Source organism: Chrysoperla carnea, chromosome 1 (genome assembly GCF_905475395.1).
Source record: "Chrysoperla carnea chromosome 1, inChrCarn1.1, whole genome shotgun sequence".
In the NCBI taxonomy this organism is placed as follows: Eukaryota; Metazoa; Arthropoda; class Insecta; order Neuroptera; family Chrysopidae; genus Chrysoperla; species Chrysoperla carnea.
Genome location: NC_058337.1, coordinates 2,201,876 through 2,214,468, shown reverse-complemented (window position 1 = coordinate 2,214,468; position 12,593 = coordinate 2,201,876). Strand labels below are relative to the sequence as shown.

The 12,593-nt window shown below is 30.3% G+C and overlaps 1 protein-coding gene across 1 annotated transcript; it reads left to right on the top strand.

Annotated features, from left to right (window-relative positions):
* The first annotated feature begins 1,409 nt into the window (after positions 1-1,409).
* On the top strand, positions 1,410-12,090 carry LOC123290385 (presenilins-associated rhomboid-like protein, mitochondrial). Its single transcript, XM_044870541.1, has 14 exons — positions 1,410-1,456; positions 1,536-1,611; positions 2,785-3,070; positions 3,958-4,085; positions 4,355-4,414; positions 4,481-4,578; positions 6,020-6,110; positions 8,688-8,837; positions 9,078-9,194; positions 9,958-10,231; positions 10,610-10,734; positions 11,033-11,134; positions 11,196-11,293; positions 11,924-12,090. The coding sequence occupies exons 1-14, from the start codon at positions 1,410-1,412 to the stop codon at positions 12,018-12,020; spliced, it is 1,749 nt and encodes a 582-aa protein (XP_044726476.1). The 3' UTR covers positions 12,021-12,090.
* The last annotated feature ends 503 nt before the right edge of the window (positions 12,091-12,593 follow it).

Genomic DNA, 12,593 nt, shown 5'->3' with positions numbered 1-12,593 from the left:
TTTCTATTGTCCTTTTTTCTTGTTAGAAAATCGTTTAATTTAATAAAATTGGTTGAAAAATACTTCGTTGAAATTAAAAGATTTAAATTTCGGAAGAAAGCCCAGAAAGTTCCTGTACGGTTCTGGCTTGATAGTTCTACTGATAGTCGAGAGAAGATGTTAACAGCTCTCGGCGGTCGGTTTAAAGAACTGAACTTTCTCTCTAAAACTTTCTAGAATTTTCTATAGTGTGCTAGTCTCACTCGCACTAAACTTGTTTATTTTAAATTTTTACAGGCAATGTACATTACATAAATGTAAAAATTTTGCTTAAAAAAGTCAATTATTGTGAAGTAAAACAACTTGAAAGTACTTTTATGCGGATAAAATGCAGGGCCTATTTGACTTTAAACAGAATATTATTCGATTAAACGCCATCTTAAACTGATCTTTAAATAAAAATATTTATTATAAAAAATAATTAAATATTAATTTTGTTTTGTTCTCAAACAGAAAATATATAATTATCACAAATTGATAGTTATGTGAATAGAACAGTGTAATATATTATAATTTATTAAATTGTAATCATTATTGATTTTTGATTGTTATCAAATATTGATAATAATATTCACAATGCCATTATATTCTAGGATATGGCTCGAAAAAAATCCATGAACCCTACCTTTCTACCGCGTGGTAAATAAGCTCCCGAAGCTCTGAGTCCATTTGCAGCATTATTCTCTCATAAGACATATACAATGTGTCGCATTTAAGATGAAGACACCCTCATCATATTTTCGTTATTCACAAGGATATCGAATGAAATTTTGTCATACGGACAACTTTTTCAAATAGTTTTTTCGATATCTCTAACCATTTTGGACGCTATAGAATCGGAAAAATATTTATTCGGCCCTATTAGTCAATTTGCGGTAGGCTGAGTTTAAAGTTCTGATTTCGGTTAAGTATCTTAAAAATGTTATCCATCATCCTTAGGAATATACAAAATTTCAAATCGATGTTCCTATAAATAACGAAAATACGAGGGTGTCTTCATCTTAAATGCGACACACTGTATATTATCTATAATGAATAATCAAGAAATTCTTAAAATTTAAAACGATAATTAACGAAGCCCTAGCTCTTTAACGATGCGTTAAATTTAGAGTTTTCGGCTGCAATTCTAATCCCTGTAGTTTTCACGGGCTAAAGATTATATTCTTGTTCCAACAATTATCAGGTTCTATGGAAACAAGCAATAAATATTTACCAGACAAAGATCAAATGTATAACTGTCATTTCAATATGTCTAAATTTAAAAATTTTAATTTTCGAAATAATATATTTATGAAACTCAGTTTTTAAGTTGGTATATTGATATATTGCCTTCTCATATAGAACTTTGGAATTGAAACCAATAAACAAATATGGTCGAATTGTTAAGGGCGTTAGAATCATGGTTTGGTCAAAATTCGTAAGTTATTTATAAAAAAAAAAAACTTTCAAATTCATTATGGAAAATTACAAACTACCTAATAATTAAATTCATTTAGATTTAGTAGTAATTCACATTATTCGAATGCACCATTTAGAAGAAATATAGATTTTAATTCACTCTTTTATCAAAAGGTAAGGCATATATGTTATTACAAAATATTTCGGAGAGATTTCGATATCCGAAATGAACAAACTTAAAAATAGTTTAAAAAATTCGTATTAGTATTCGTAGAATTGCCTCAGAAATTGAAAAAAAAACACATTTTTCTTAAATCGAGTATTGCATCTTTAATTTTTCAAAAATTTTTATGTGGAAAATTATTGGCCTAGGAAAAAAAATAAAGGATACTTTTTTGCTTAAAACTGATCAAAAAATACAAAACTTCTAAACTTTTTTTCCTAACTTTATTATTTTTCGAGTAATTTAACAATAAAGACAATTCTTTGTGTTTTTTTCGAAAATCTTTTAGCATTTAAATTACAATATTTTGAAAACTATATACCCGAAATTGTAGGAACTTTTTCAGCATTTTTTCAATACCTAAATAAAATATATTCGTATTGGAAAGCGGTAGTTTTTAATTTGGGCTGAATAAAACATAAAAAAAAGGGTACGAGAAAGCTACTTTTCATTACAACTCCGTTAATTTTCGTGCAAATTACTTGAAACTTTTTTCATTTTCAAGGTTTTTTTATAGTTCTTTAAAAAAAAACAAAACTCCGAATTTCAATCGCCAATAACTCGGAAAGTATTGACTTTTAGAAATATACTTACATAACATTTTTTGCTTAGATTTCATCGTTCTTACGATTTCCGTTGCCATTTTCAACATATGTTTTTCCACCCCCTAGAAAGGGAGGTTACAATCCCCTAGCCAAAAGCACCACTAGACACCATATAACTTTTGATCTAGAAAATGAACACAAAAACTTAATCCCAAATTTTCAGGTCTTTCGGAGCTATAGGAAAGAATTAAGAGGCCTCGAATTTAGCCTCTTTTACGAGTTTTATGTGCTTAAAAACTCTTTTGGCTCATTTTTCTGGACATCTTTCCGAATCCAATAAGCTATCACATGTATTTTTACGACCATTATAATACACTGGACTATTTAAAATTAAATGAAATTAAAAAAATGATTATTACAGCCCTTAAATCACCTACAGAAGAAATTATTTCTGAAATTCTACCATAGTGTAACTTATTAACAGAAAATACGTCTTTAATCAGCGATCTCGGATATTGAAATCTTAAACCAATAATTATATAAAAAAATAAAGAAAAACATGATTTTTTTTTGAAACAGCCTTTATCACCTACAGAACAAATGGTTTCTCAATTATTCGAAAGGTGGAATTTATTAACAGACGGTCAAAAATTATTTATACCAATTTTAGCAGCGAATTTAATAGTATTTGGTTTATGGCAATTACAATCTTGGAAACCATTCATGATAAAATATTTTACTTCAAGCCCTAGAAGCAATCTAAATCCTTTACAGAAGTTTCTAACCTCGATATTAACATCATTTAGTCATTTTACACCTTTGCATTTGCTACAAAATATGTACACATTATATAATTTTATGTCAGGTAACAATCATAATTATTCTGACGAATTTGTCCACCTTTCAATGTATGGGATTTTAACGTGCCCATTTTAAGATGTCATCGTCACGAATAAAATTTATCCGTACTTTCCAATACGGATAAATCATATTTGTTAGACCATTAACTTTATAGTTATACATAGACTAATTCCGTACAGCGAGAAGCGTGCCGACATCTGAGGTAATTGCTTAGGTCAGCTAGGGATATTTATCAAAAAAAATTTATTTATCAAAAAAAAACATACATTGAATGTTAAATTTTCATCAAAAAATGTTTTACATAAAATATTGTGATTTCACTGAACTTTTTCGGTTTTTGACTTAAAAAAAATACTTAACACGTATCACTTTGCATTTTTTTCTTACGAATTTACAATGGATTTTACCTAAGCAATTACCTCAGATGTTGGCACGCTTAAAATCGTTTGACACTCAGTCTATGTAACTCTAATGTGGACTCAGCTGATTTTTACATTGAATGAAAAGGCAAAAGGTGTACCACATTTTAACGGAATTAATCTATAAAACGGATGACAAAATTGCTATCAGAAAACAAAAATTACGTTGTTTTAGAATTAAACAAGCCAAGAAACATTGCGTTTTTTGTTTACGACTAATCAATGGCTAAGTGAACCGAAAAAAAAAAACGGTTTTCTAGCGATTAAAAAAAAAGTTATAGTAAGTCCGTATTTGGGTGCGTAGGTGCCAAGAAAACATGAAAAAAATGCGGAAATAATCGTTTTTACAATTGCTCATAACTTTTTTTTCTTTGAGTAATAGATTCACAAATCTTCAGTTATTTCTTTTGGCAAAAAACTTTGGGCCCGCCCGAATTGTTTTTCTTCGAATAATGAAGTTTTTCTTTTGTAGTGTCTGTTGACGCAATGAGTGCAACACAATTTTTATTATTGTATTTAACGGCGGCTTTAGTTTCAAATACTGCAAGTGACTTGTTTAAGACTATAAGGGGCCAAGAAAACGTGTTAAGTGTAGGGGCGGTAAGCTGATTTTAGATTTATATGTTTTCCAATAGAGTTAAACTGTTTTACGGATAAAATTTTACTATAAGATATTAATTTTGTATATTATTGGGTGCGATACTTGACAAAAATCCATTTTAACTAGAAAACCTATTTATCATTATTTTAACGTTATCTACGGTTTCATAGACCACTCTGTATCGAAAAAAAAATTTATCTACTTTTATTCATGGTAAAAAACTTTTTTAACGTAAATTTTATTGCTCATTTCATAAATTATATTTTAGTCAGGTTCAATAATGGCCGTAGTAGCATATGTTTATAGTTTATTGCCAGATGCTGCTTCCGTAAGTAAAATATTTAGTTAATTTATATAATCATCTTGATTATCTCATTTTACTCTTTTATTTTAGGCAATCAAAACAATTTTATATTATCAAATGGCTGGTCTGATTGCGCAAACGGATAATACTGACTATGCTGCACATTTAGGAGGTGCTTTATGGGGGATGTAAGTATACTTTTTTTTTTTTACAATTATGGTATTCCAATTTTATCCTGTACAGTATAGAGGGCAAAATAATTTTGACGTGGCTACGTCTTAAAGGTGTATTTTCATGATGACCCTTGACGCTGAGTTTGAGCGTCAAATTAGGTTCAGGTGGTCAGTTTAGGCCGTGCTGCCATCTGAAAAAAAACTTTGCTTAGCTTTTTACGAATTGAAGCTGCTGAAGATATTTTTGCCACCCAGATGGCAGCACGGTCAGATTCTCAACATTCACCGTACGTGCTTAAACAACCGTACTATTTTAAGCCTTACATGCTCACATCGAATTATTTACTCAACAGTTTTCTAAAAGCTAAAACAAACTTAATACATTTATTTTTTTCACAGATTATGGTATTTTCTTTAATAAAAACGTCATTTTTCTTATAAATATTTTAAATATTGTATATAACTTTTAATGTATTCGAATGTCATAATAAAAAAAAATATGTAAATGTTTATGTAACGGAATTTTTTTTCGTAATAAAAGAGACAATTATTGGATAAATTGTTACTAACAGCATCCGATCTAAGCTACTCCATAAAAAGGTACAAAATTGTTTCCAAAATTTTTCAATAGTTTAGGAGCTATCACCGTATAAACAATTAAAACAATTAATTTGTTTATAACAATTTTTCTACCCACACTGAACGATGCGTAAGTTGAAAATTCGGATCCAACGGGTCAAAATACTTCGAAATACACTCCTTGTTCTGTAGGACCTGTAATGCATGCAAAACCTACTCAGTGCCTACTCGTTGTGTGCGTAGTCATGGTAGGGACAATAAAAACGATGCCAGCGCTTCCAGTGAAAAACTTTGGCGATAAAGGAGGCTGTTATGACTAATTTGCAATTCTTTACATGTTAATGTTATAGAAATCAAATTGCACAAATATTATTTTTCAAATGTAAATTATCATAATTATTTATTTAAATTTGTGAAACAATAATATTAAATTTTCAATGTAAGTCATAAATTCAATCCATACAATTATATATGCATCCATACAATTCTATAATTAAAGCAGTGTATCGTTACCATGGAAACGCCTACATCATATGTACATATAACCACAATTTTTAGTCCTCGCGATAATGGTTTGTTGAAATATAACATTTAAATATTGAAGCCTGTACAACATATAGTTGGGATTTGCAAGTGTAAATCTAGATTTTCCAATGTTTCATTTTTAATATACTATGTTCTGAATAGAGCATAGTAATAATTTTTGGAAGAGCTCTTTTCATTGTGATCTCAAGTGGCTGACTTATGAGCAATGGAAAGGAGCTCCATAATTTAAATCAAAAAATATAGTAAAGTTACTCATTTAATGTAGCAAACAATTTTAGTTAATTACACTAAAGTAATATTGTTTGATGAATATATTTATAATATGTTGAAGGTTAGTTCTTACTGGTTGGGCGGCAGCCATGATGACCACCTGGGCCTGGCCAGTGTATCTATCACGACTACTGCAAGGAGCTGTTACAGTGGTGAGGAGTAGGAGATAATGTCTCATTTTCTCTTTCACTGCCCTACTCTTGTCATGAGGAGAAAGACTTACAAGACCCAGCCTTTCTTTGACGACCTCTCCGACCTGGAGCCCGGGCGATAAAGGAGGCTGTTATGACTAATTTGCAATTCTTTACATGTTAATGTTATAGAAAATGTCAAATTAAAATTAATGAAAAACACTAATTAATTAAACTTAATGCATTAACAAATTGTGAAAGAAGAAATCAAATTGCACAAACATTATTCTTCAAATGTAAATTATCATAATTATTTATTTAAATTTGTGAAACAATAATATTAAATTTTCAATGTAAGTCATAAATGCAATCCATACAATTATATATGCATCCATACAATTGTATATTTAAAATAGTGTACCGTTACCATGGAAACGCCTCCAATAAAACTCACGCACGATGCGAATAATATATGTAATAGCATAACAACTACATCATATGTAGATAATAATTTATCATACACAAATTTTAGTCCTCGCGTAATTAGTATGTTGAAATATAACATTTATATATTGAAGCCTGTTCAATTTTAGTATTCAAATTTTATATTTGCGTATACTATGTTCTGAATAGAGCATAGTAACAATTTTTGGAAGAGCTTTTTTCATTGTGATCTCAAGTGACTGACTTATGAGCAATGGAAAGGAGCTCCATAATTTAAATCAAAAAATATAGTAATGTTACTCATTTAACGTAGCTCAGATCAGTACATGTAACATTTAAGTAGCAAACAATTTTAGTAAATTTTACTGAAGTAATATTGTTTGATGAATATTTATAATATGTTCAAGGTTAGTTCTTACTGGTTGAGCGGCAGGCATGTTGACCACCTGGGGCCTGGCAGTGTATCACGACGACTGCAAGGAGCTGTCACAATGGTGAGGAGGAGGAGATAATGTCTCATCTTCTCTGTCACTGCCCACCTCTTGCCATGAGGAGAAGGACTTATAAGAGCTAGCGTCTCTTTGACGATCTTTCCGACCTAGAGCCCGTCTACGTCAAAGCTCTCCTGCTGTTCTTAAACAGCTCCAAATGGTTCATGAAGTAGTGGCCGGGGATGGGCCAACCCTTTTTCGGTAATACAACTGACCTTATGTTCTAAGTGTGTCCCATCCCAGGACAGTTACTCTAACCTAACCTAAGATTAGTTGAAAAAATTAAAATTTTTTTTTCATTTATGATAAAAATAAATCAAATTTGTTTTAGTTAAAATGTTATATTTTCATTTAACATGAATGTAATGCCTATAATTTTTATTAATAAAACATTTTTTTACTTAACATTTTATATAATTATGATGGAAATTTTTATTTATAATAATAATTGACGTAAAATATTATAAAACTAGCGATATTTGCCTAAACAATTCAGGCAGAATTCCCTTTGAAAAATTGATTAAGAGAGATGAAGATAAATAATAAATTTTTGGCACAGTTCCGATCAGATAGATTTTGTTTTTTCATTCCCATATAAGTGTAGGGGATAAAAATGGGAATTTTCATCCTGGCAAAATGGGTATTTATAAGTTTCTTAGGATCTCAATCTCAAATATATTAATAAGTCGACAAATCTTATTCGGTTTTCCTCATATTATACAAATTAACCTCTCTCCAGAACCTTGTCCTACATCAACAATTATTAGAGTATTTGGGCCTGTATACAAGTGGAATTTACAAAATTTTACAATCCCCGACAAATTTTTCGGGTAAAGAATCCTAAACTCACACTTGAAACGTATCTGAGAACTCTCTCACTATTTGTTAGTTGTTCTGAGTACGGAACCCTAAACTTTCAAGTTGAAACATAGCTAAGAACACTCCCCATTAAATTATCTTTCAAACGAAACAAATAAAATTTAAATCGGTTCATCCGTTTAGGCGCTACAATGCCACAGACAAAGCGGTCAAACACCACTTTTTTGGTCCGGGGGTTAAAAATCCAAAAACTAGAAATAAGAAAACTATGGAAACTCATATATTATTCCTGAATGCTTCTATTTAATTAGAATATAAATTTTTATATTTCAAAAATTATTAAAAACTCAAATTAATAAATAAAATTTTTGCCAAAAAATTGGTACCAAAAGTCATAAAATTAGAAAATATAGTCATTTTACAAATAAAACTCCCAACGTTTGAATTTAAAAACAAATTTACAGATTTATAGAATTGCTTGTATCCCGCTTCCAATTTCGAATTCAAAATTATTCAGCGAAATATTTTTGGAAAATAAATTTTTAAATAGACAGCTATGAATCTCATTGGTTGAATTCTACCACCACCTCAAGAATCAAAATGATTTTAAAGAACTGTCAACAATATAACCTCAAGGAAAATTTCTTTTATTTCTAATAAAAAAAATTTATTTTTTAATATTATGGCGTTACAAAGGACAGCTTGTTTTGAAAATTTCATATTAGTTTGGTTTGTATTTTTATGTTTTTTTAGGGGAAAAAAAAGTTAGGTTATATTTATAAGACTGCCCTTTTAACTTGTGTGTGTGTTTTATTTTAGTAAAGGCAATAAAAAATGGAATTCTATAAATAATATAAGTAGAAATTTTCGAAGAAAACAAAATTCATCAAATGATGCCATAAAAGATTCGATAACACCATTCGAAAATACTCGATATGATAGTGGACCCGTAAATTTTGCAAATTTATGGAAACCATTTGGATTTACAGTTGCCGTAAGTTATCAATTTCTACTAAATCTATTTAGTAGAACTTGTTTTAAATCATTTTAAACATTTTAACAACAGATACTCAAATTATGACGTAATTTACTCAAATTTCATGTAAGATTGTTAGCTCTTGACTCAATTTCGAAGGATTTAACTATTTTGAATGAAAATTGGGTATTTTCGGAGTATTATGTTTTATAGTCGAACGAAATTTTTACGAGTAAATCATTTTGTACATATATGTAGTTTAGTGGTGCGAGTTTTGCCGGAGCAGCAATATGGCAGTACGAAAATATGAGGGCTCATGCTTTAGAAATGAGAAAAAATTTGAATTTTAATTGGTTAAACAAGCAAGTCAAACGAGTACGTAACGAATTCAATTTATTTCAAATGTTGTCCAAATCCTTTCTTTCACTCACCATATCACATCCTTTTTGTTCACCGAAAATACGGCCAACAAATCGAACAGTTTATTTATATAAACTCTTATAAGCTTATTGTACAATTAAACGGAATATCTAAAAGGAAAAAATTAATGCATCTTTGAAATTTTCCCCATTTGATTATTCGGTTGTAAAAACTTAAATATTCTGATTTCGAATCATAAAAGCACATTTTTCTTTTAAAATATTAAAATTAAAAATCGTAATTTTTAAACTGTATATCACGTGACCTAAAACGCGGGTAAGCCCTGCTGTGATGTCATATCGGTATGAGTCATAGACCATCAGTTAGTTCAGTGTAGACAGTTGGGTATAATATATCCATAGATAATAAGTATTTATATTTATTATAATCAGATGTCTATGAATATATCTGTCAAACTTATTTGTGTTATTTCATATAATGATACCGATATTACGTCATCAAATTGGATGCCCGCGTTTTTGACAGTTTAAAATTTAAGTTTTTGGCAAGAAAGCGTGTGTATTTTTCCGAAATAAATTTTTGGTGGCTTTTTATTAACAAAATCAACTTTTTAAAGCACTTTTTCAAAAATAGTGGAATAACCTACTGTTTTCCTGTTAGATATTTATTTCCATTGTATTAATTCCTAATTTAAACATTTTTTTCCTATTTTCCTAAATACATTTTTAACAAAATCACACAGATTATTTTCCCGCAGCCTCAACAACATGCCGGCGAATTACGTAATGAATTTAATCGATGGTGGAATAGTTTAACTGAAGGACAGAAATTATTTGTACCAATATGTGCAGCAAACGTAGCAGTATTTTGTGCGTGGCGTGTTCGTTCACTTCAACCAATGTTAATACGTTATTTTTGTTCGAATCCAGCCAGTAAGGCACAATGTTGGCCCATGGTCTTGTCAACGTTTAGTCATTATTCGGCATTTCATTTAATGGCAAATATGTATGTTTTACATAGCTTTAGTACAGGTATTTATTTCTTCCACTAGCTAACGAGATTTTATAATTAAAATGGGACACGTGGGGTGCTCATATGCCAAGTGGTGAACCTCTTTTCTAAAGACCACCTGAGTAGCCTGGTTATCCATAATTAAGCCTTAATAGTCCGCGGTACAGCATCCTTTTTGGCAAATGATCAATACATACTTGAAACTTCGTAAGTGGCGGAGGTACTAAGGAAGATCCAAGAAACCCCTCACGTCTTAATCTGACGCGCTCAGGTTACTATACAAATCCTCTCTTGGGCACCCCTTATTATTCTCTTATTTTCTCTATAACATCTCCCTAGCTGTACTGCTTTAAAATAGCTGTACCGAGTTTAAAAGTAAGTTTGTTTAATTTTTCTAGGAGCTGTAAGTGCCCTTGGTAAAGAACAGTTTTTAGCATTGTATTTAAGCGCAGGTGTTATTTCCAGTTTTACTAGTTACGTATACAAAGTGATGGTTAAACAACCAGGATTATCTTTAGGAGCGGTTAGTTTTTTACAAATATTTATTAAATTAAGATCAAAGTGCCCCATTTTCCCGTTTATACTTCGGAGGGGGCTTCGAAAATTATATAACTTTTGGCTAGAATAAAGGAGTTATTCGCCGATATAAACACTCTTCAAAAAGTGGATATCGTGAGGCTATCCAGACATTTCAATTGTAAATTTCTTATCATTTTAGACAACACTGAAATAATTTTCTCCTCCCTCTGAAGAAAAGCGAAAAAAATGGCACCCAAACTGAGTAATGTATAAAAGAATAAATTAATTTTTATAAATTTTAGTCAGGTGCAATTATGGCAGTTTTAGGATTCGTTTGTACTCAATATCCAGATACAACATTAGGAATAATATTTTTACCGTTTTTAACATTCTCTGCTGGTTCGGTAAGTTTTTATTAAGCCTTTTATTTTTTTGTTTGATCATACAAGAAATTTTTTATTTTAGGCTATCAAAGCAATTGTTGCGCTTGATTTAACGGGAGCAGTTTTAGGTTGGAAATTATTTGATCATGCGGCGCATTTAGGAGGTGCTTTATGGGGAATGTATGTAACTTTTTCTTTTTTTTTCTTAAATTTACTTATTATTTACTTCCCACTTTAAAAAGTTAATATAATGGGTCCGATTCGAAATCGAATTTTTCAACATATCTTTACGTTTAGAGACGTATGTGTGTGTGTGCGTACGTACGTCAGCACACATTGTTTTCGTCGTTGATATCGTCTTCGTTGAGGTGTCGATTTTCCCTGACCGATTTCGTACGAACAAAAAGTAATATCGACTTTATTGAGGTACTGAACGAAGCGTATTAATGGCAATATGTTCCGAAAAGAATTTCATAGCATTCGGTCAAGTCGCTTCGAGCCGATCGAGTTTTTGATTTTTTAAATTTTGTGTATCTTTTTATTATGCTGGTAAGTTATTCGTGTCGACCTCAAAGGTCGCACCAAACTCTATCCACGGCTTGTTTAAGGTATTTTCAACATGAAAGCACTTATCGACAGATTTGGCCTATTTTTTTCATAGACTCAGAATTTGTCAATTTTATTTTAACGCGATCAATTTTCTTAATCTAGTACACTTTTCTTTTGAACTTTCACGCCTTTTCCACCATCAATTATTTGTGTTAAAAGATCGAACACTCTTTATTTAATAAAAATAATTTTGGATTTCAGTGCATGGGCGTATTGGGGTAACACATATATTTGGCAGAATCGTGAACCATTATTACAATATTGGCATTCGATACGAAGTAAAGGTTCTGTTAAGTAACAACAACAAGTCGTACCCAAAACCCAAATAATATCAATTAAATAAATTTATAAAATTAAATAAATTATTTTTCTTCCTTGTATATTATATAGATTGTATTTATTTGTATAATATTTGTAATTATAAAAGTAAATATAATGTTAAACATTAATTATTATTATTAAAAAGATTTTATTAACAAAAATATAGCGTACAAACAAAAAAAAAGTTTCAAGGTAGTATACTGGTTGTTTAATTTACATCTTGGCATAGGCATCTCTTACGAGTATGACAGAGTACATACGTTAAGAGTATGACAGAGTTCATGCGTTTTTGGAGTCGGTGTCAGCCAAGAAAACAACTCTGACAGAACAGTTTTCTACATTAACTTGGCAGACACCGACTCCAAAAATAACAATAATTTAAACTACATTTAATTATCGTTATTTCTTTACTTTTTTTAAGTCGGTTTTCTTTTTGTTAAAAGTTTTTTTTATTTTCTAATTTTTAGTGAATCTGAAGTATACTAACTAAACTGTCACTAAAAAAAGAATAATCGAAATCGGTTGGCCTGATATTGAGTTATTCGTCCTC

Bases quoted from the DNA above. Each gene is read 5' to 3' on its own strand.
- LOC123290385 (XM_044870541.1), top strand. From the start codon at position 1,410: ATGGTCGAATTGTTAAGGGCGTTAGAATCATGGTTTGGTCAAAATTC. The intron at 10,735-11,032 runs GTTAGTTTTTTA...TATAAATTTTAG, and splicing joins CAGGATTATCTTTAGGAGCG to TCAGGTGCAATTATGGCAGT. The intron at 11,294-11,923 runs GTATGTAACTTT...TTTGGATTTCAG, and splicing joins GGAGGTGCTTTATGGGGAAT to TGCATGGGCGTATTGGGGTA.